Source organism: Festucalex cinctus, chromosome 1, assembly GCF_051991245.1.
Source record: "Festucalex cinctus isolate MCC-2025b chromosome 1, RoL_Fcin_1.0, whole genome shotgun sequence".
In the NCBI taxonomy this organism is placed as follows: domain Eukaryota; kingdom Metazoa; phylum Chordata; class Actinopteri; order Syngnathiformes; family Syngnathidae; genus Festucalex; species Festucalex cinctus.
In genome coordinates, this window is record NC_135411.1 from 4,552,343 (window position 1) to 4,577,122 (window position 24,780).

The following is a 24,780-nucleotide window of genomic DNA, read 5'->3' on the forward strand; positions in this document are numbered from 1 at the left end:
TCCAGGCACGACGCGTTTACGCTCGGCTTCACGATAAAAATAATTCAACACGAATTCGTACGGAACGAACTGACACATCGACACTTTGCCCCGTCACTACGTTATTGAAGTCAAACATAATTGCTACGTTTCGTGTCTGGTTCAATCGTATCTCTCGGCCCTCTTTATTTTGCCTTAGCTTAGCTTAGCTTAGCTTAGCTTAGCTTAGCTTAGCTTGCTAGGCGCCAAAAAACGAGACGCGTTTGCTATCGACAAATTGGCTAAGCAGACGTCAATCGTGAGCGTAAAGTGTCGTGAATATCGTGTGAAGATGTTCACAATGGCGAAAGTCAAGTACGAAGAGGAGCTTTGTGGAGCACAGGAGGACAACGAGCGACAACGTCAACTGCTGGACGCCGTTTACAAGCAGCCTCGAGTTGTGTTGAACAGAGCAGGTTTGTCACTTGTTTCATCGACACTTTTCAAACATATGTACGTTTTTATTTCTGTAAGGACTCTTCACCGGGTCACTTTGTTACGATACACAGTTTTTTTTTCTTCAGTCGGTTCGGTACATTTCTCAGTCGATGAGAATTGGATTTAGCAGAACTACAACTGAGGCAAAGCTAGTAGGCCGTGGGGTGAACCCCAAAAAAGTGCCTAGAAAATGAGTTTCGCTCCACTGTCTGGGCACTACTTGTTCAATGCATTTTTTGATAGATAATACCCTTCTGAACTTTGGGTTAAAAGTTCACCCAATGTTTTCCTGCCCCAATTTTGTCACAAGCCAGAAATGCATATATAGGTAAATAACAAAAAACGAAAATCTTGTGCTGCAGTTTTTGGTTGTAAAACGTCTTACATTAAATTTGGCAACAGAAAATCATTCCCAGATGTTATAAATACATGTACCTAACATCAGAAACAAGTATTGGTGGTTTGGTGCAATCATGTGAATTTAGATAATTAAATATATTAAATTTGTGCCAAAAAAACGCTTCAACTAGAAGTGAAACCAGCACACGGATGTTACATTTAGCTATGTTTATGTTTCATATATGAAAACAATTCACAACCTATTACGTAATGAAAGGTACACAAGAAGCAGCATACATCGGCCAAAAATACTACCATGCACCACAAACCTGGAACAAGGCAAAATGGACTAGATGGAAATAGATGCATTCAGAGCCCAGATTATTATAACATATAGAATATTTATTAAAGTATCAGATTGTGTCACCACAGCATGTCATTTATACCCCCCACCCCCTATCCAAAAAATATTAATAAAAAAATAATAATAATAAAATAAAAATCAAATGTGCATTCACAATAAAACCTTTGGAACTTCATTGGAACAGCTCTCTTTTTTTTTTTTTTGGCAGACCAATTTAACAAAGGTCTGTGTTGTGGAAAAACGGAATACAGACATTTTTATTTTTGCTTGAAAAGTGTTAAAATGGAGAGTTAACATCTTGATAATGAAACAAACAAAATGGCAGATTTTACATAGATTTTACAGCCCTGCATTTTAAAGTGTCCTCGTATGCCCTGTGATTTTCCAACCTGATGTTGTACCAGCTATTTGTTAGTGTCACTTTCTTGGCTTACATCAGTAGACTCAGTAGTTGATGTATCTGATGAGTGAGGTACCCTGTCTAAAAGTTTGTCAGTTGTTGATAATGTCTCTACAAAAACCATTTCAGAGTTGTTGCTGGAAAGGGGTGTGAAAAACCAGCTGGGGGAAATCACACCTCAATCTTCGTTTCAGTATATCCTGCCTGAAATAGAAAATTGAAGGGAAAGATGAGCACAAGATACACATATTCACATCAGACTAGGGCTGCTCTATTATGGAAAAAAATAATCATCACAATTATTTTGGTAATAATTTAAATCAAGATTATTCTAAACAATTATATTTTGTTCAAATCAAGAAAATATTTAAACATTTGAAAATAAGACAATTCCAATCATATGAAACTATAATTATGTAAGTTGCTTTTGGATCCAACAAAATTTATAATTTATTATTATTATTATTATTATTATTATTATTATTATTATTATTATGACGTTAGAAAAAATTTGAAGTTGGGGTGCAGTGTGTGTGCAGTAAGCTAGTTTTGACATGGGTGTGTGGTAAAATAACTCGTGTGGGCGTGCCACAACTCAAAATGAGTATTATTAGTGCTGCAGCTATCGAATATTTTGGTATTTGGATATCCTACTGAAAATTCTAGTGAATAATCGTATATTTGGATAGAAATACAAATATACCGATAGGCCTATATACTTTCTTGGTCAAAGAACAATTATAAATACAGAAGACAAAAAAACACATTTGCATGTAATAATTAACAACCAACTGGTTTTCATTTTTAGAGAATCAATTTTATTTATTTATTTATTTTTAACTTAAATTGAGCTTGTCAGCAAACTATTTTTCTCTGAAACAGTGAGATTTTAGACAAACCTCTCCCCATAGATTTCATAAATGTGTTTAAATGATTTATATGTTACCTGTAGTCTGAAGCATCAAGATCCCCGTGTTTATTAACACTGTTCACAAACCCCTTAGCTTGTCCATTCTCATCACATCTTTGTCAACTATAATCCTTTGACGGATTACTTGTTCACAAAAAGAATTTGTAGCTCTCAGCATTGGGTTGTCTAAAACACACACACACTCACTTAATATGTGCAGAGTCATGCTTTCTAATTAATGCTGTCTCGAAATGTAAACAGAATACAAGTGACATATTGCTGACCAATGCTTTACTTTTGAAATGTGTAATTTTAGCAAAGTGACAATGAAATAGTGCAATGTAACAACTCACATTTGTTCGTCCCTGGTTGCTGTTTCTGTTGCTGTTGACTTTAAGAACCTTGTGTAATCTCTGAAACAAAACTGCACCTCCATTGTGACACAGTCTTTTGTCTTGAATATGCAGAAGAATGGAACAGTCTTTCTTCATCTCAGCGGCCTGCAGCAACCAACCCGCCTTTAGACAAAAAAGAATTACATTATAAGTGTTATTGTCACATCACCTCTTTACAGTATATGCACATCACAGATTTAAGTAAAGTAAAGTGTTTGTTGAGGTTGATGAGAGAGAGTTTGGGGAAAAGGGAGTGTGTAGCTGTGACTATATTATGACTCTGATGGGCACAGGTAACTCGAGTTTGGTAACAACTGTTGGATTCACTCGATAAATCATTCAGCAGCTCGCGTTTTTAATAAACTATAGCCTTAAAACTTAACCTAGCAACAAATTATATTCAGCGCTATACAAAATATCGGTCACATTAATAACAGAAATGGGCACGCGTGTGTGTAGCACTTACCTGCCGACAATGTTTCTGCTTTGGCGAGATGATCCCTCTTCCGTGTTCCTTCCAATCCCAGACGAGTCTACTTTGAAATTTATTTTTACAAATGATGCAGATGGCTGGAAGAACGGGGCCAGCTGAAGCGATGGGCAAACCTGAACGGGAACGAAGTTTTTTCACTACTTTCTTTCTAACTTTTTTTCTCCTTTCGCTCTCCGACATTGTGGTCGCCATTTTTGTTATGCGGTTGCTATGGTGAGGAGAAAGCAGCAGCTACCTGATTGGCTCATGTGACCTAAATCACACCACTACCGACCTAATGGCACTACGCCCACACCAGAGATCACTGCGCCTCATCGCAAAATAGTGCCGGGGTTTCACCACCGAAAACACAAAATTGGCGGGTTTTCACAGGGTGAACTACACGGATTCTTACTTACTACTGATTAATCTATTTTATGAAGTAAAGATTATTTAGTACCCCTGGTAGTGGAGCGAAACTGAACGAAAACGTGTGTGACCTGACGGCCTATAGCCGCCTTTTCTTTTTACGCGGTCAAGTCAGCCGCACTTAATTTTTTTCTGTTCGCCCTTTTCTAGGATTTACGGTAGTGTGCTCGAAGAGACGCTGGCGCGGAGAATGTGACCGGTTTTCAAAATAAAAGATCGGTTTTCAAAAATAAAATTGAATTCAAACGCAGTTTAAAGTATGCTTGGTTTTATTATTATTATTGTTATTATTGTTATTATTATTATTATTATTAACAGTTTAAAAGCTGTTTCACAATAACAGTACCAATTCAAATAGGTCGCTTGCACATCGTAATGCATCATGGGAGTTTTTTCTTCGGGCGCCATCTTGGGTGTCCGCCGGTTCACAAGGTACACTCGTGAGTTACACGGTAGAGCTTATCAACCTGATGTAATTTTCGCAGTATTTTCACGATTTACCGGAAGATCAAAAACAACGATACAGGCAGAAGGTGTCTCTGTGTGGCGGGATTGATCCTAATTACGTCCTGACCAAGGGTGATTTTTTTTTTTGACGGAGAAAGCTTGCTGGCCAAATGTGACTTCTCTGGACATTTTTCACTACCTCGTGTTGACCACATGCTCCATAACACGCCAACAAATCCCTGGAGGCTTACAATTATTTTGTAAGCGGGTGGATACAGAGTGTAAACTTTAACATCGCATCAGAAGAAACTGTTGCTGTTGCACGTAAGTAAACCACATGGTGTTGGTAATTCTACACACAAAAATGTTGATTTGTTCTCAGGCTTCCTGTTATCATTGTGTTTATATGCATAGCTGGGTTTACCTGATGTGGTTTTTCTAATCATTTTATCACAGGCAAATATGGCAGAGCGTATAAGAATAAAAAGTAACTATGCACAGCCTCCCCGTGGCTTAATTAAATTTAATGCTACCCTTTCACTAGTTACATGTTACTTAATCAACTTACTCTAAATGGTTAAGGTTAACCACTCTCAGAGGACGTATTTTTAGTTTCAGTTTCCAGTACAATAAAACGTGTTCATGGTAACTACTGAGCATACTGACAGCTTTTCTTATGATCTCACGGTTAAGGAGGCTGTCACAACACCCAATTTCTGTCTGGTGCCGGATGGCAACAATTCCCATCACTTGTCACGACAACACCAATATTATTACCAGGAATGTATGGCTTTACTTTTTGTAGTTTCTTATTTAATTCTATGTTTCATATTTTCATTACAATGTTTGTAATATTTTCAGATTCAGGCACAGATGAGTTTAACTGGACGGACTTCTGCGACTTTGTGGTGTGGACAAAGTGTGATTGAGCGAGTCCACCCAGATCGCTCGTTTTGGCCAGCTGGAAAAGCCAGAGTTTTTTTTTCCCCAAAGTCCCCTCCTTACCTGAACTGCTCGGGAGAGCATTTACTAGATCAGCAGTGGACTTCCAGTGTTCCTGCTCAGCCGCTGTCACCTACCACTTGCTCATGTACTTCAAAGATGCGGAATAAAGTAGTTTTTTGTGCTGCAGCAGATTGTAAAATCAAATGATATCACTTGAAGTGTGCCAATCTAGACTGCCAAAAGGACAGTGGTTTTGTGACAAGTGTGAAACAAGGATTATTGGGAAAACTGAAACACAGTACTGGTACTTGTCTTACATTAAACAAATTTAAAAGAGAGCAACTTTTTCCTCTGTACATAGTATAATGAAAGTCATTGCGTACCCCATCAACATTACATCATACCGTCATCTCAGGATGGTAGGCACCTGTGCTAAAATAAACTACATTAATTAACAGTTCAATTTTTAACCCTGAAATTACTACATCTAATCATTATTCACTTCATTTTTTGTGCTTTTAGAAATAATGGAGATTTATGCCATTACTTTAAGAGGGACCATATTGCACATTGAGTCAAATCCTGTCATTTGTATTATGTATAGCTTTGTAAACAAACCCAACAATAGAATTTGTATAATCGCTGCCTTTATTAGCTCCAAACAAACAGTCGCATGTTGTCCTCCTCCAATGCTTTGATGCTCGGCTTCGTTTCCATCATGTCATTGGCAATCAAGTCGGTGTGGCATGAGATCCCTAAAGAAATAATAATAATAATAATAATAAAAAAAAAAAAGATCACAAAAAAATACGGTACCAGTAAAAGGTTTAATATAGTACAGTAGTATAGTTTTTTTGTCAGTGTAAAAGAAATGTACACATTTTGTTGCATTTTTTAATGTATGAACATTGCTACAGGCAAATACTTATTTCTATAAACACTTCCAAATGTCTCTAAAATATAAGGTGCGTGTACACACACAAACATAAACACATACATTCACTCATGCATACAATATATCATGTAATGAATTCTGAGTGGCATACCAGAGTCAATGATGTCAGCAGTACTTGAGGGTACAGGTTACTGGAGCCATCTGGCTGCATAACTGCAACAAACTCTCTGCCACTTCGAGTCGTCTTTTCTTTGCTTGTCTCTCCTGTGCACGTTCATATCTTGGCACCGACTGGGCTGAGACATAGATGTTGTAACTTGGGACCCAACTTTAATGTTGGAGCCCAGTCAGGATGATTGGACAGAAAAACGGGCGCAGGGCGACCTGTTAAAATAAACAAATATATAAACAAATAAAATATGGAAAGACTGGTTATTTTGCCGCAGTAGGGTGGCCGTGAATAAGTTCTTTAGCATGATGTGTAGGCTACCGGGGGTCTGTTTTCTTGCATCACCCCCTTCTGTCTCTTTTTTCCAAGTTTACATTTTGCCACCAAAAAACATGTTATCGGCATTAAGAGCCCAAGACTAATCAATCCAATTTCAGCAGTAAACACTTTGCACTGGCACTACTTGGGTGAAAATGTTCGATGTTAGCTTTCGGCTAACGTCCGCTAGCCAGCTTGTACTACCGAACTTGCTTGCTCATGAATCCAAAACATAAGCAACTTGCCCATATATGGGCGGTCGAAACGTTATTAATCCTCATGCATTAAATAAAGGTAAACAAGCTTACCGCTCACAAAGTGATGGCTGCACACACGAGCCCAAAGTAACGACTTCCCTCCGGAGTCCGCACTCCTCTGTCTCCAGGCCCTGGTTCCTAGTTATTTTCGGAATTCGGAAGAAAGGCCGACCATTTTCCCCCTTGGCTTTGTTCGAACAGCCAACGATGCAGCAACAATGTACCATTTTAAACGCAGACAACAAACGTGATAGATACGTGTTAGACCGAATCGCTACGTAAATGGAGGCCACCCAGCATGGCGACTACGAGAAATCCGAGGCGGAAGTGACGACATGTGCAAGCGACCTATTACTCTCCCTTGCTTAGCACTACTATATAGCGTTAAAAAATCACTGCAGTCCTCATTATTGTACATAGTAATTCAATTCAACTGTTATTTTAAAGAGTGAAATAAATTGATTTGATTGGTTGATTCCGGACAGGGGCCGATTATACAGTCATGAGACAGTCATACCAATGTATCTGACAAGACGTGTGCGATTTTAAGAACACTTAGGTGCACAATAAGACTGTATTAAAACGGTGGTACAATACTACAAATTAATTTTTTTTTTTTGTCGGTATACTTTTTTTAAATTTTTTTTTTACAAAACAGTCACAGTTTTGTCATGATTACTGCATTATTACATTCAACTGCTGTTGCAACCAGTGTTAATTTTGACAAGAAATTTTAATTTAGTTTTAGTTATAGTCTTTTGACTAAAATTAACAAGTTTCAGTCATAATTTTTTCTTCTGATTGTATTTTAGTTTTAATCCAATTTTAGTCGACTAAATTCACAGTTTAGTCTATTTTCCTTCAGCATACGTTTAAACTTTTATACAGAAAATTATAGCACACCTATTTGTGACTGTAGTTTAACACGCAAGACACATTTCATACAATGGTGTCTTTATTGTTTCAATGAATCATGTTCAACTGACAATATTGTAACTTTTCACCTGAATAAGAAAAAGTGCATAATTAAATTGCTTGAGATTAATCTTACAGCTGCACAATTTATGTTTATGTACAGCACTTTGTATACAGCAATGCCTGTTCTTAGAGCGCTTTATAATTAAAGTTGAGTTGAGTTAAAGTGCAGTGAACACATTTTTTTGAGTGGTTCTTTTCTCATTCATTGTGTGAATTTTCACTACTGTGTTGTTTTCATTTTCATTTTAGTCATTGACGAAATTGTCAGTCAATTTTAATCATAGTTATTGTCTGAACGAATGGCGTCTATTTTAGTTTTCATTTAATTTTCGTCAGGAAAAACAATTAGTCACGAAAATTATGATGTAAATTTTTCGGCGACAAAAATATCACTGGTTGCAACTGTAGCATTCACGAAGACGGGAGTCAATGACAATCGATTCCGTTTTGCAAATCAGTGCCGAGTTCATATGGGCATATATGCGAATTGCGCACAAGACGACACGTGAAAATGGAATGAAGCGGTTGCGCTTAATTAAGGTAAATTAATGAGTTAAATTCAACGGTTATATGCGGTTGCGAAACACAGTCGACTCCGCATACCCGTGTTCCCCTCCGGGAACCTGGTTGACGTCCCGCTCGTGAATGCGTCCGATTATCCGTCTTTTACACGAATACAAAAAGTTAGTATTCCTCGTTGGAGATCGTTGCCGAACCATTATGATTTGACGAGGGGTTCTTGACCCGGTTAAAATAGTCCGTGTGCCACGTCATCCTGTGCTTCCAGCAGTAATAATTTCGACAACATTTTTTTTGTTACGAACATTTTTTTTTTCAGGCGAAAATTCAAAACTAAAGTAGAAGCCATTCATTGAGACTAGTGATGTTGCGATACCCTTTTTTTTTGGTCCCCGATTCCAATACCCAGTTTTTCCGTATCGATGCTGGTGCCGTACCGATACCAATGGGTTTTTTTCCAACATGAAAATTGAAAAAACTGCCCTGCCATTGGTTCAGAACATTCAAGGGCCAATAGGATATCTTGGCTCGGCATGCAGTGAACATGTCACACATCAGTGAATGTCGTGCACACGCAAGAAACAAAATGTTGGACCAAATGTCCAATATTAGTGTCAGAAATAATGGTATCGGCATGTTACTTGTTAGTACTCTGGGCCTCTCCCGAGACCAGTATCGGTATCGGAACAACACTAATAGACTATAATTAAATTGATTGACAATTTTCTCAATGACGAAAACGAATTTCAAAAACAACACAGTGACGAAAATTCACACAATCCAACCAGAAGGAAGGAAACGTGTGTTGGAGAAAAGGACCACTCAGACACTGTTCAGTGCCACTGCACTTTGTTTAATGTAATTTCATGAATTTATTTCATATTATTTATTTCATTGTGCAGCTATAAGATTAATCTCAAGCAATTATGCACTTTTTATTTCAATGAAAACTAAGTGATATTAGAAAATGCAATTTCTGGAGAAATTGCGGGTGAATGCAGTAAGGGTGAAATAAAAACCTGTGGAATGATTAGGAATAATATTGAATGACCTGGAATGCTATACAGTGACCTGGAATGACCTGAACATGCTAAATTTGGAATGGTTTGAATTTAGACAGAAAAATAGAAGCAGTTGAAGGAAGAAAAATAGCACACAAATAAAAATAAATTAGCAAGAAACAAATTAACAAGACAACAAGAAAGAAGTCGAGTGAGCAATGTAGGAAGGAGCAAGTAATTGAGGAAGCAATGGAGTCAAGAGAGAAGAATTAAGTGAGCAATGAAGTAAGGAGCGTAGAATCGAGTAGCAATGGTGTAAGGAGTGACAAATTGAATCAGCAATGGAGGAAAGATTGAGGACTGGAGTAAGCAATGGAGTCACGGTCATTTTCGGAAATTGGACTACTTCCTATTGATAAGTCACTTCCTGTTGAAATTGGACTACTTCCTATTGATAGGTCACTTCCTGTTGAAAACGGGCCACTTCCTGTTGAAATTGGGCTACTTCCTATTGATAGGTCACTTCCTGTTGAAATCGGGCCACTTCCTGTTGATTCTAAGTCACTTCCAGGTCACTTCCTATTGAAACAGGTCACTTCCGGGTCACTTCCTGTTGAAAACAAGTCAGTTCCTGTTGATTTCAGGTCACTTCCTATTGAAATCAGGTCACTTTCTGTTGAATTTGTGTCACTTCCTGTTGAAATTGTGTCACTTCCCGTTGATTTAAAGCCACTTCTGAGTCACTTCCTGTTCATTTTATGCCATTTCCGGGTCACTTCCTATTGAAATCAGGTCACTTCCTATTGAAATCGTGTTGCTTCCTGTTGATTTGATGCCACTTCTGGGTCACTTTCTGTTGATTTTAGGCCATTTCCGGGTCACTTCCTGTTGATTTTTGGCCATTTCTGGGTCACTTCCTGTTCAAATCAACAGGTCACTTCCTATTGAAATCAGGTCACTTCCGGGTCACTTCCTGTTGAAAACAAGCCACTTCCTGTTGAAATCGGGTTATTTCCTGTTGAAATCAGGTCACTTCCTGTTCAAGCCGGGGCATTTCCTGGCGAGAATCCCTGGTGTACCAAATCAATTGGCCAAGATGGCCTCCACCCCTAGTGAGACTCTTGGACGTAACTTAATCAATTGGCCAAGCTGGCTGCCGCTGAGGGCAGGCGTAGGGTACAAAATAGGAAATTGTGGTTAAGGCGTGAATTTTGGAACTAAAAAAAGATGGAGAATTGGTGGACTACATTGAAGTTGGAATGCAGTGAATTGGATGAAGAATGTGGAAGTAAATGTGAAATGTATAATGTAGGGAGAGGTAGAGTACAAAATGGGGAATTGTGGTAAGGCGTTAATTTTGGAAGTGAAAAAGAAGAGCTCATGGCGTGAATTGGTGGAATATATTGAAGTTGGAACAAAGTGAATCGGATGAAAAATGTGGAAGTAAATGTGAAATGTAGAATCTCTCATTATGAATACATTGGAAAAAATGTGTACGAAATCGGGAATTGCGAGTAAGGCGTGAATTTTGGAACAGGAAAAGACCTCGTGGTATGAATTTAAGGAATATATTGACGTTGGAATGAAGTAAATTGGATGAAAAATGTGGAAGGAAATTTTTAATCTTCCATGAAGAATGCATGAGGAAAAATTGGGTACAAAATGGGGAATTGTGGGTAAGGCGTGAATATTTGGAATATGTTTAAATTGGAAAGATGAGAATGGGATGAATCATGTGGAAGTAGGGGTCTTCCAGCCTAACTATGGTTACAAATAGGTGTTTTAATTTTCTATGTAAAAGTATGCGGATGGACAATATCAACTCAACTCAATTTAGTCGACTTCAATCAATAGAGAGAGATTAAAATAGTTTTAGATTTGACCTTATATCGGCTGTCAGATTTTTAACAAGGCCAATACTTTTTTTCTTTTTTCTTTTTGTTTTTTTGGGATGGGCCAATCCGAGTGTGCGGTGGCCCCAAGTCGAGGTGCACTGTACATCATCTCACGCTTGAAATTTGACTTGACCAACCCAAATGTGTGTTTGTCTTCTTGTGTCCTACAGACGTCGCTGAGAAATATCTTCGTCCTGACCAAGAGGACATGAAGCCTCCGAATGTTAAAGAGGAGGAAGAACATCCTTACATCGAAGAGGAAGAAAAGCCCGTTCGTGTCAAAGAGGAGGTGGTTGAGGATGACGTCACCAAGTCACCAATGACCTTCGCCCCTTTAAAGAGTGAAGATGAAGTCAAGGGTGAGAGTGAGGAGGGCAGAGGGGCGGAGCCTCCAAACAGGATCTTAAATCCTCAAAACATGATTCCAGAAAGTGATGCAGACCACTGGGGACCATCAAAAATAAAAAGTGATGACATAAGGTCCCTTTCTTCTCATGATGATGATGATAATGATGATAATCTGCATGGTAATGATGAACATGCTGATGATGATAGGTCGTGTCACACTGACGACAAATCCTGCGAATGTTCTCACTGTGGGAAAACATTGAGTACAAAAGGACGTTTGAAAATTCACTTGAGAAGACACACTGGGGAAAAACCTTTTTCTTGTTTAGATTGTGGCAAAAGCTTCTCTTTGAAGTCAAATTTAACAAAACATTCAAGAACACACACTGGGGAAAAACCTTTTTCTTGTTTAGATTGTGGCAAAAGCTTCTCTTTGAAGTCAAATTTAACAAAACATTCAAGAACACACACTGGGGAAAAACTTTTTTCTTGTTTAGATTGTGGCAAAAGCTTCTCTTTGAAGTCAAATTTAACAAAACATTCAAGAACACACACTGGGGAAAAACTTTTTTCTTGTTTAGATTGTGGCAAAAGCTTCTCTTTGAAGTCAAATTTAACAAAACATTCAAGAACACACACTGGAGAAAAACTTTTTGCTTGTACCCACTGTGGCAAAAGCTTCTCTCAGAAGTCACATTTAACCAGACATACAAGAAGACACACTGGGGAAAAACCTTTTTCTTGTTTAGATTGTGGCAAAAGCTTCTCTTCGAAGTCAAATTTAACAACACATAAAAGAATCCATAGTGGCGAGAAACCTTTTTCTTGCTCCCATTGTGGTAAAAGCTTCTCTTCAAAGTCACATTTAACCAGACATATAAGAAGCCACACTGGCGAGAAACCTTTTTCTTGCTCAGACTGTGGCAAAAGCTTCTTTCGGAAGTCAGCTTTAACAACACATACAAGAAGACACACTGGGGAAAAACCTTTTTCTTTTTTAGATTGTGGCAAAAGCTTCTCTCAGAAGTCAGCTTTAACAACACATACAAGAAGACACACTGGGGAAAAACCTTTTTCTTGTTTAGATTGTGGCAAAAGCTTCTCTCAGAAGTCAGCTTTAACAACACATACAAGAAGACACACTGGGGAAAAACCTTTTTCTTGCTCAGACTGTGGCAAAAGCTTCTCTCGGAAGTCAGATTTAACAACACATACAAGAAGACACACTGGGGAAAAACCTTTTTCTTGTTTAGATTGTGGCAAAAGCTTCTCTGACAAGTCAGATTTAACAACACATACAAGAATCCATAGTGGCGAGAAACCTTTTTCTTGCTCAGACTGTGGCAAAAGCTTCTCTCAGAAGTCAGCTTTAACAAAACATACAAGAAGACACACTGGGGAAAAACCTTTTTCTTGTTTAGATTGTGGCAAAAGCTTCTCTCAGAAGTCAGCTTTAACAACACATACAAGAAGACACACTGGGGAAAAACCTTTTTCTTGTTTAGATTGTGGCAAAAGTTTCTCTGACAAGTCAGATTTAACAACACATACAAGAAGACACACTGGGGAAAAACCTTTTTCTTGTTTAGATTGTGGCAAAAGCTTCTCTCGGAAGTCAGCTTTAACAACACATACAAGAAGACACACTGGGGAAAAACCTTTTTCTTGCTCAGATTGTGGCAAAAGCTTCTCTGACAAGTCAGTTTTAACAGCACATACAAGAATCCATAGTGGAGAGAAACCTTTTTCTTGCTCAGCCTGTGGCAAAAGCTTCCCTGCCAAGCCTGAATTAAGAAGCCACATAAGAACACACACACGGGACAGAAACCATATTCATGCACAAAATGTGTGAAAAGCTTCGCTTCCACCAATTCTTTAACAGCACATGCAAAAACACACACTGGAGAGAAACCATATTCCTGCTCAGATTGTGGAAAAAGCTTCTCTTCCATGTCAAATTTAAGAAAGCACACAAGAATACATGGTGGGAAGTAGGGGTGTGAATTGCCTCGTACCTGACGATTCGATTCGTATCACGATTCATAGGTCACAATTCGATTCGATACCGATTAATCCCGATACGGTTTTGTTTGTCGATTGCTGCGATTTTTTTTTTTAACTCAAATTTAGAAAATACTAATCAGTAATCTTGTACACTGTAAGATTTGTATGAAAATGTATTATTTATAGGCGGCACGGTGAGCGAGTGGTTAGCAGGTCCGCCTCCCAGTGCTGAGGACTCAGGTTCGAGTCCGGGCTCCGGCCTTGCTTTGTGGAGTTTGCATGTTCTCCCCGTGCTCGCGTGGGTCTTCTCCGGGTACTCCGGTCTCCTCCCACTTTCCAAAGATATGCATGGCAGGTTAATTGGACGTTCCGAGTTGTCCCTAGGTGTGCTTGTGAGTGTGGATGGTTGTTCGTCTCTGTGTGCCCTGCGATTGGCTGGCAACCAGTCCAGGGTGTCCCCCGCCTTCTGCCCAGAGTGAGCTGAGATAGGCGCCAGCACCCCCCGCGACCCTTGTGAGGAATAAGCGGTCAAGAAAATGGATGGATGTATTATTTATCTGAAACTTCAACCTTATAACTCTGAGCCACATAGTAAACATTTTTCCATGTTTAAGGTGTGAACTCTAACTATAAGACGTTTTGTTGAATATTTTCCCATCAAAAATTGATATTTAAAAATCAATTCTGCCACCTATTGAATCGATTCGAGAATTGCGTCCTGTAATATTGCGATATATTGCCGAATCGATTTTTTTAACACCCCTAATGGGAAGGAACCATTCAGTTGCAGTGTTTGTCCTAAAAGATTCTCTTGTAAAAAGCTTGCTGAGAGACACGAGTGTGCTGGTGAGAATGGCAGCCATCTTTGAAGCTTCAAAAAATGAAGGGAAGTGAGACTGGTGTGCTGTAAAAGTGTCAATGCATCTTAAAAGTGTAAATGTAATGCTTTCAAAACTACTCAACCTGTAAATATTAAATGTTTGCTGTTAATGTGTTTAAATGTCAATGTATGGTTTTTTTGTACGTAATTTAGGAAGTTATTTTTGTTTGCTTCTGAATGTTGTTAATGGTTGTTTGTTGATGTTGTGTATTTGCTTGTGTGAAACACATTGAGTTGCTTTGTGTAATAGAAATAGAAATAAAGCCACCTTGCAATTTTCCCCAAATAAGCGTCGACAATACGTTCAGACACACAAAGCCATCTGCGATTAAAATTTTTTGTGGAACAGTGTTATCACTGAAATGATTGACGCAAATGTCCTACTCTTTGTTGCTAACTCAACCACCACAGCTCCGTGCTAGCTAACACGCCATATGCTAGTGCATTTTGCACATTTTATCTTTCTATGTAACAATTTTGACACGATTAGCATACAATATTCAGATGACATCAGAACAAAATTGTGTCCATACCTGGTTTTGATTCTTTCATTTTGCATGTAGTAATATAATTTCTGTTCATGTGGCACTTTTGCCTCTGCAGGCAGATTGTTCTTGTCGTCAAACAACCTTTCATCACATTTTGAAATCAAAATACAAATCAAATGGAGTAGATGCCACCTGGACTTCCGGGCTTCACACACCAGCTCCGTTTCCGGCCACTGCTGCGACTCACAGGCGGCGTTCCGACAAAAATGATCACATTAAGAGAAGCGACAGTACAATGCAATTGCATTTGTACTTCTGAGTGTGGCGCTGATGAGATGATGCTCCCCCTGGTGGGAAGTGTGTGGCAATACCTTACATCCCTAGCCAATCAGCATTAGTGCCCTCCCTACAAATAAGGAGTCAGTTGGTACCTGCCCTCAACTTACTCCTTGGCTCTGAGGTCCGCCTCCTTGACTTCAATGGCTTGTCATCATCAGTCATCACAAACATTTTACCTTCATTGGAAGGTAAGTGTTGCGTCAAAACTTTGCTGAAGGAAAGTGTGAGAGCCACAGATGAGAAAAACTGGCCAAAAGTCATTTGTATTACTTGCAGTACAAATAAATGTTGCATATATATATATATATATATATATATATATATATATATATATATATATATATATATATATATATATATATACATATATATATATCAGATACTGTATCACCTTCCCATGGGCTCACCACCGGTGGGAGGGGCCAAAGAGGTCGGGTGCAGTGGAGGCTGGGTGGCAGCCATGGGAGGAGACCTTGGCGGACCGACCCCCCCAGCTACGGAAGCTGGCTCTTGGGACATGGAATGTCACCTCTCTGGCAGGGAAGGAGCCTGAGCTGGTGTGTGAGGCAGAGAAGTTCCGACGAGACATCGTCGGACTGTCCTCCACACACGGCTTGGGCTCTGGTACCAGTCCTCTCGAGAGGGGTTGGACTCTCTTCCACTCTGGAGTTGCCCATGGTGAGAGGCGCAGAGCAGGTGTGGGCAGTCTTATTGGCCCCTGGCTCAGCGCCAGTACGTTGGGGTACACCCCGGTAGATGAGAGGGTAGCCTGCCTCCGCCTTCAGGTGGGGTGACGGGTCCTGACTGTTGTTTGTGCATATGCACCAAACAGCAGTTCAGAGTACCCACACTTTTTGGAGTCCCTGGAGGGTGTGCTGGAGAGTGCTTCCCCAAGGACACCCTCATTCTGCTGGGGGACTTCAACGCTCACGTGGGCAATGACAGTGAGACATGGAGGGACGTGATTTTGAGGAACAGCCCTCCCGGTCAGAACCCGAGTGGTGTTTTGCTTTTGGACTTCTGTGCTCATCACGGATGGTCCATAACGAACACCATGTTCAAACATAGGGGTGTCCATATGTGTACTTGGCACCAGGACACCCTCGGCTGCAGTTCGATGATCGACTTTGTAGTCGTGTCATTGGATTTGTGGCCGCATGTTTTGGACACTCAGATGAAGAGAAGGGTGGACCTGTCAACATATCACCACCTGGTAGTGTGTTGACTCCGATGGTGGGGGAAGATGCCGGTCCGACCTGGCGGACCCAAACGTATTGTGAGTGTTTGCTGGGAACATCTGGCGGAATCCCCTGTCAGAAAGAGTTTCTCCCTCTGGCAGAACTTCTCCCTTGTCCCGGGGGAGGAGAGCGTTCCGAGGGGGCTATGTTCCGCGCCTCCATTGTTAAGGCAGCCGATCGGAGCTGCGGCCAGAAGGTAGTCGGTGCCTGTCACGGCGACAATCCTCGAACCACCAGTGGTCAGGGATGCTGTCAAGCTGAAGAAGGAGTCCTATCGGGCCTTTTTGGCCTGTAGTCCTGCGGAGGCAGCTGACAGTTACCGGCTGGCCAAGCGGAACGCGGCTTCAGCGGTCGCTGAGGCAAAAACTCGGACATGGGAGGAGTTCGGTGAGGCCATGGAAAATGACTTCCGGACGGCTCGAGGAAATTCTGGTCCACCATCCGGCGTCTCAGGAGAGGAAAGCAGTTCACCATTAACACTGTATAATGGAGATGGTGTGCTGCTGACTTCGACTCGGGACGTCGTGAGTCGGTGGGGGGAATACTTCGAAGATCTCAATTGCACCAAGACGTCTTCCTTTGAGGAAGCAGTCTGGCGAATCTGAGGTGGGCTCTCCTATCTCTGGGGTCAAAGTCACTGAGTTGGTTGGAAATCTCCTCGGTGGCAGGGCCCCAGGGGTGGATGAGAACCGCCCGGAATTCCTAAAGGCTCTGGATGTTGTGGGGCTGTGGTGGTTGACACGCCTCTAACGCGCCTTGGTAAATAATTTGCAACGCAATTGCAATTGCTCAAGATTTTTTTTTCCCTATCAGAATTTGCATTTCTGCATGTTTTAGTTTTGTTTTAAGGTATTCACAACGGCAAAGGGCAAAGTTAAAATGTTAATTTACAATGATTCGCCCAGATCTGCAAACGGAGATGGGTGAATTTGTCGGCTGCGTGACGTCACTCATGCGGATTTTGACAGCACGCACGTATTATTATTATTATTTTTCACTCACTCACTCACTCACTCAAAAAAGCTTACATGTGTGAATGAGTGCGTAAAAAAAAAAAAAAATGTGCATGCTTTCAAATTGCTGCGGGAGTGACGTCACGCAGCCGACAATTTCGCCCGGTGTTCTGACAAACCAGCATTACATCATCACTGTCGAACTCGTCGGAGCAGCATACCTCAGCTGACAAGTAAGTAAAAGTATGCAATAACTGATTATTTAAAACTGCATTTTACTTCGTTTTGTAATTATTTTATATAGTGAAAGTATTTTATTCAGAGAGGAAGTTTTGTTCTGCAGTTAGCGTCATGGATCACTGTGCGTTATTATTATGGCACAGTGGCAGTTGGATGCTTGTACTGTACTACACTTATTCAAAAACAATTTTGGGGCTTCACTAATGTGTGTTTTTTCTTCTTATTTTAAGGTGCAATGTGAATTCTGTCTGCGGTGGACACATGCTGAATGTGCAGAATAACGTTTTTAAGTGTAAAAAAAAATGCAACTTAAATTGCTGACTTGCTACAGCCATCGTAGTTTGGAATCTTTTGAGACGTAGGTTGTGTAGTTTTGGTCACTTGATGTTTTTGTACTTTTAGCAAACTGGCAACGTGTATTGTAGTTTGTACATAAAATATGTTTCATAGTCCTCCTGCATCGGTTTTCATTTTGAATTCAACAATAAAGCTCATTTTTTTCGAGTCTTCTCAAATATTTCTTTCAAAATTAAGCAATGGTGTTCCAACTGGCAAATTCTCTCACAGCCTGCAAAATCCGTTCAATTAAATCTAGACAATTTTCTGTCATGTAGACAACTATCATACATAATGGGTATAGCTGGAGCCAATATTTTGATGTGTGATTAGAATGTTGCCTTTTACACTAATTAGAAATGACAATTGTGTCACCGAGTGGGCAGTTCGTGTGCAAGTCATTATAATGTGCATTCAGCCTCAGTTTGGTGAGGAAACTGTCATCCGCGCCTGCATATGGTTTTTGTTTGATTTATTGACAACAGTTTGTTTTGATATATAACAATGTTTTCGTATGACGACCCTGTACACATAAGCCTACACCTGAACGCAGCAGTCAGCAAAATGAACACAACGGAATGAGACGCGAAGACTTAAATCATCTAAAAATACAGAAATTCATGCAAATCTGTGGGAGCGCGTTGGCATATTGTCCTCTGAAGTTTTAATGTGGCTCTATAGTTGGCCTTATTTTTTCTTGACGAGTAAACTATAAGGCAACAATGTGCTGTGGGTGCCCATTTCAGCCATCAAAACAGCATACCGATGTTACAATCAGCCGTCAGAACAGCATGCTCGTCTTAAAACTAACTATACATATGCTTCTTTGGTAGCTCTAGTGTTTTTAATATGCATCTGTGTTTAGCCTAATTGCAGTGTATTATTATCATTTACGGGACTGTCGTAACGTAGGAATGCTATTCTGACTACGTATGCTAGCCCGATAGAGGCAGCCGTCAGATCAGCATACGGGTATGCTACTTCGACGGGTATGCTGGTTTGTCAGAACACCGGCCCCGTTTGCGACACGCCAAACCCCGCTCTGCGATTGGCTGCAGGGGTGTAAACACTGTCTTTCCACAGAAACGTCCCGCTGTTTACAAACCAAACATCCATCCATCCATTTTCTTGACCGCTTATTGCTCACAAGGGTTGCGGCTGGCGCCTATCTCAGCTGGCTCTGGGCAGTAGGCGGGGTTGCACCCTGAACTGGTCGCCAGCCAATCGCAGCAAACCAAACACAAAATTGCAAAATACAGGCTGGGACGGTGGGGGTTTAGGACAAAATCACCCCCAGAAATTAAGAGAAGCCCAGATCTGTAAATTGAGAAGTAGTTTGTTTGTTTAAATTCTGCATTTAAAAAGTGCATTTTCCTGAGTGAAACCGGCAGACTGAGCCTTTAAACTCATAACATTTGGTGGTTAAATCTCATCCCTCATAATAAACATTCAGTTTACCTCAAAATGCTTGTTCAACTTTGATGGCGAATTTTTAAACTGCACATTCACCACAAAAAAATGGAACTCTTTTTTTTTTTTTAAATAAATCAAATTTAAACGGGCATTTAAACTTTACAATTATATCGGGATCAAAACACTGAAAAAGGGAATGAGACTTTCGATTCCAACCGCAGCAAAAATGGCGACATCTGCCGATGACTTGATGACAATGCTTGCTCTGAAGCCCCGGACAATTTCCAGCAGCCAATCGTAACGCAGCGGGGGCGTGTCCTGCCCCTGACTTCCGCCGCACGTCTACGTTCGTTTCTTGACGTGCTCACTGCACTGGCGGGCGGCCACATCGCGTTTAATCAGACGTCCTCTGCTAAATCATTCTTTCTGATTCGGTATTGAACTGAACACACAGGACTCCCATCACCATTTTGAAGGTTTGCGACACCGTTTATTAAATGTCGGCGTGAGTTTAAACTCGTCTCGGTGCGCGTTGATGCTTCTCGGCCAAGTTAGCTTAGTTTAGCTTAGCTTAGCTTGCTAGCCGCTAACAAAGAGAAGCACATAACACGTGGTCAGGAAGAGACCAAGTGTGACTTTGTTGGCATTATTGTGCCAAAATGTCGGCGAGAACGACACCAAAGGACGAGGAGGAACTCTTTGGAGTCAAAGAAGAGAACGAGCAACATTTTCAACCGCTGGACGACGTTTGCGAGCAGCCTCGAATTGTGCTACACGCAGCAGGTTTGTACACTTCTTATGACTCTCCCTTGTTTAGCACTATTGTATAGCGTTAAAAAAAATTCACTGCAGTCCGCATTACTGTGCACAGTAATTAAATTCAACTGTTATTTTAAAAGAGTGAAATAAATTGATTTGATTGGTTGATTCCGGACAGGGGCCGATTATACAGTCATGAGACAGTCATACCAATGTATCTGACAAGACGTGTGCGATTTTCAGAACACTTAGGTGCACAATAAGACTGTATTAAAACGGTGGTACAATACTACAAATTAATTGTTTTTTTTGTCGGTATACATATCCCTGTTTCCAACATAATTTTTTTTTTTTTTTTTTTTACAAAACAGTCACAGTTTTGTCATGATTACTGCATTATTATATTCCACTGCTGTTGCAACCAGTGTTAATTTTGACAAGAAATTTTAATTTAGTTTTAGTTATAGTCTTTTGACTAAAATTAACAAGTTTGAGTCATAATTTAATCTTCTGATTGTATTTTAGTTTTGATCCAATTTTAGTCGACTAAATTCACAGTTTAGTCTATTTTCCTTCAGCATACGTTTAAACTTTTATGCAGAAAATTATAGCACACCTATTTGTGACTTTAGTTTAACACGCAAGACACATTTCATACAATGGTGTCTTTATTGTTTCAATGAATCATGTTCAACTGACAATAATGTAACTTTTCACCTGAATAAGAAAAAGTGCATAATTAAATTGCTTGAGATTAATCTTACAGCTGCACAATTTATGTTTATGTACAGCACTTTGTATACAGCAATGCCTGTTCTTAGAGCGCTTTATAATTAAAGTTGAGCTGAGTTAAAGTGCAGTGAACACAACATTTTTGAGTGGTTCTTTTCTCATTCATTCCGATTGGATTGTGTGAATTTTCACTACTGTGTTGTTTTCATTTTAATTTTAGTCATTGACGAAATTGTCAGTCAATTTTAATCATAGTTATTGTCTGAACGAATGGCTTCTATTTTAGTTTTCATTTAATTTTCGTCAGGAAAAACAGTCACGAAAATTATGATGTCAATTCTTCGTCGACAAAAATATCACTAGTTGCAACTGTAGCATTCACGAAGACGGGAGTCAATGACAATCGATTCTGTTTTGCAAATAAGGGCCGAGTTCATATGGGCATATATGCGAACTGCGCACAAGACGACACGTGAAAATGTAATGAAGCGGTTGCGCTTAATTAAGGTAAATTAATGAGTGAATTAATTAATGGAGGAAAGATTGAGGACTGGAGTAAGGCTCACTTCCTGTTGAAATTGGACTACTTCCTATTGATAGGTCACTTCCTGTTGAAATCGGGCCACTTCCTGTTGATTCTAAGTCACTTCCAGGTCACTTCCTATTGAAATCAGGTCACTTCCGGGTCACTTCCTGTTGAAAACAAGTCACTTCCTGTTGATTTAAAGCCACTTCTGAGTCACTTCCTGTTCATTTTATGCCATTTCCGGGTCACTTCCTATTGAAATCAGGTCACTTCCTGTTGAAATCGTGTTGCTTCCTGTTGATTTGACGCCACTTCTGGGTCACTTTCTGTTGATTTTAGGCCATTTCCTGGTCACTTCCTGTTGAAATCAGGTCACGTCCTTTTGATTTTTGGCTATTTCTGGGTAACTTCCTGTTCAAATCAACAGGTCACTTCCTATTGAAATCAGGTCACTTCTGGGTCACTTCCTGTTGAAAACAAGTCAGTTCCTGTTGATTTCAGGTCACTTCCTATTGAAATCAGGTCACTTTCTGTTGAAATTGTCACTTTCTGTTGATTTAAAGCCACTTCTGAGTCACTTCCTGTTCATTTTATGCCATTTCCGGGTCACTTCCTATTGAAATCAGGTCACTTCCTGTTGAAATCGTGTCACTTCCTGTTGAAATCAGGTCACTTCCTATTCAAGCTGGGGCATTTCCTGGCGAGAATCCCTGGTGTACCAAATCAATTGGCCAAGATGGCTGCCGCTGAAGGCAGGCGTAGGGTACAAAATAGGAAATTGTGATGAAGGCGTGAATTTTGGAACTACAAAAGGAGAATTGGTGACTACATTAAAGTTGGAATGTGGTGAATTGGATGAAGAATGTGGAAGTAAATGTGAAATGTAGAATCTCCCATTATGAATACATTGGAAAAAAACGTGTACGAAATGGGGAATTGTGGTAAGGCGTGAATTTTGGAACAGGAAAAGAGCTCGTGGTATGAATTTTAGGAATATATTGACGTTGGAATGAAGTAAATTGGATGAAAAATGTGGAAGGAAATTTTGAATCTTCCATTAAGAATGCATGAGGAAAAATTGGGTACAAAATCGGGAATTGTGGGTAAGGCGTGAATTTTTGGAATATGTTTAAATTGGAAAGATGAGAATGGGATGAATCATGTGGAAGTAGGGGTCTTCCAGCCTAACTATGGTTACAAATTGGTGTTTTAATTTTCTATGTAAAAGTTGAAATGTATGCGGATGGACAATATCAACTCAATTTAGTCGACTTCAATCAATAGAGAGATTAAAATGATTTTAGATTTGACCTTATATCGGCTGTCAGATTTTTAACAAGGCCAATACTTTTTTTACCTTTTTCTTTTTTGGATGGGCCAATCCGAGTGTGCGGTGGCCCCAAGTCGCGGTGCACTGTAGAAACAATAATGCACATCATCTCACGCTTGAAATTTGACTTGACCAACCCAAATGTGTGTTTGTCTTCTTGTGTCCTGCAGACGTCGCTGAGAAATATCTTCGTCCTGACCAAGAGGACATGAAGCCTCCGAATGTTAAAGAGGAGGAAGAACATCCTTACATCGAAGAGGAAGAAAAGCCCGTTCGTGTCAAAGAGGAGGAGGTTGAGGATGACGTCACCAAGTCACCAATGACCTTCGCCCCTTTAAAGAGTGAAGATGAAGTCAAGGGTGAGAGTGAGGAGGGCAGAGGGGCGGAGCCTCCAAACAGGATCTTAAATCCTCAAAACATGATTCCAGAAAGTGATGCAGACCACTGGGGACCATCAAAAGCAAAAAGTGATGACATAAGGTCCCTTTCTTCTCATGATGATGATGATGATGATAATGATGATAATCTGCATGGTAATGATGAACACGGTGCTGATGATAGGTCGTGTCACACTGACGACAAATCCTGCGAATGTTCTCACTGTGGGAAAACATTGAGTTCAAAAAGAAGTTTGAAAATTCACTTGAGAACACACACTGGGGAAAAACCTTTTTCTTGTTTAAATTGTGGCAAAAGCTTCTCTGACAAGTCAGATTTAACAACACATACAAGAATCCATAGTGGCGAGAAACCTTTTTCTTGCTCAGACTGTGGCAAAAGCTTCTCTTCAAAGTCACATTTAACAACACATACAAGAAGACACACTGGGGGAAAACCTTTTTCTTGTTTAGATTGTGGCAAAAACTTCTTTCGGAAGTCAGATTTAACAACACATACAAGAACACACACTGGGGAAAAACCTTTTTCTTGTTTAGATTGTGGCAAAAGCTTCTCTTGGAAGTCAGATTTAACAAAACATACAAGAAGACACACTGGGGAAAAACCTTTTTCTTGTTTAGATTGTGGCAAAAGCTTCTCTGACAAGTCAGATTTAACAACACATACAAGAATCCATAGTGGCGAGAAACCTTTTTCTTGCTCAGACTGTGGCAAAAGCTTCTCTTCAAAGTCACATTTAACAACACATACAAGAAGACACACTGGGGAAAAACCTTTTTCTTGTTTAGATTGTGGCAAAAGCTTCTCTTTGAAGTCACGTTTAACAACACATACAAGAAGCCACACTGGCGAGAAACCTTTTTCTTGCTCAGACTGTGGCAAAAGCTTCTTTTGGAAGTCAGAATTAACGATACATACAAGAACACACACTGGGGAAAAACCTTTTTCTTGTTTAGATTGTGGCAAAAGCTTCTTTTGGAAGTCATATTTCACCATACATACAAGAAGACACGCTGGCGAGAAACCTTTTTCTTGTTCAGACTGTGGCAAAAGCTTCTCTCAGAAGTCACATTTAACATTACATTCAAGAACACACACTGGGGAAAAACCTTTTTCTTGTTTAGATTGTGGCAAAAGCTTCTCTGACAAGTCAAATTTAACAAAACATACAAGAAGACACACTGGGGAAAAACCTTTTTCTTGTTTAGATTGTGGCAAAAGCTTCTTTCGGAAGTCAAATTTAACAACACATACAAGAACACACACTGGGGAAAAACCTTTTTCTTGTTTAGATTGTGGCAAAAGCTTCTCTTTTAAGTCAAATTTAACAACACATACAAGAACACACACTGAATTAAGAAGCCACATAAGAACACACACACGGGACAGAAACCATATTCATGCACAAAATGTGTGAAAAGCTTCACTTCCACCAATTCTTTAACAGCACATGCAAAAACACACACTGGAGAGAAACCATATTCCTGCTCAGATTGTGGAAAAAGCTTCTCTTCCATGTCAAATTTAAGAAAGCACACAAGAATACATGGTGGGAAGTCGGGGTGTGAATTGCCTCGTACCTGACGATTCGATTCGTATCACGATT

General features: G+C 40.0%; 2 protein-coding genes and 2 long non-coding RNA genes across 4 annotated transcripts in view; 2 read left to right on the forward strand and 2 right to left on the reverse strand.

The window, feature by feature from the left end:
• The window catches only part of LOC144007226 (uncharacterized), a 137,783-nt gene that overhangs the window by 16,641 nt on the left and 96,362 nt on the right, over positions 1-24,780 (reverse strand). The gene's annotated exons all lie outside the window — the stretch shown is intronic.
• Positions 1-24,780, forward strand: part of LOC144005897 (uncharacterized) — a 27,819-nt gene continuing 3,039 nt past the window's right edge. The window contains exons 1-3 of the mRNA XM_077504366.1: positions 1-434; positions 11,360-13,213; positions 23,711-24,564. Of these exons, the coding sequence (XP_077360492.1) occupies positions 311-434; positions 11,360-13,213; positions 23,711-24,564 (2,832 nt within the window). The 5' untranslated portion in view covers positions 1-310. The remainder of the gene's footprint in view (positions 435-11,359; positions 13,214-23,710; positions 24,565-24,780) is intronic.
• Positions 1,242-3,727, reverse strand: LOC144007743 (uncharacterized). Its single transcript, XR_013280331.1, has 3 exons — positions 3,331-3,727; positions 2,823-2,987; positions 1,242-1,763 (listed from the first exon to the last, which is right to left on the reverse strand). It is a non-coding gene; the product is annotated as an uncharacterized LOC144007743 (long non-coding RNA).
• On the forward strand, positions 19,664-23,126 carry LOC144005918 (uncharacterized). The gene is made up of 3 exons (XR_013279684.1): positions 19,664-20,211; positions 22,946-23,087; positions 23,123-23,126. It is a non-coding gene; the product is annotated as an uncharacterized LOC144005918 (long non-coding RNA).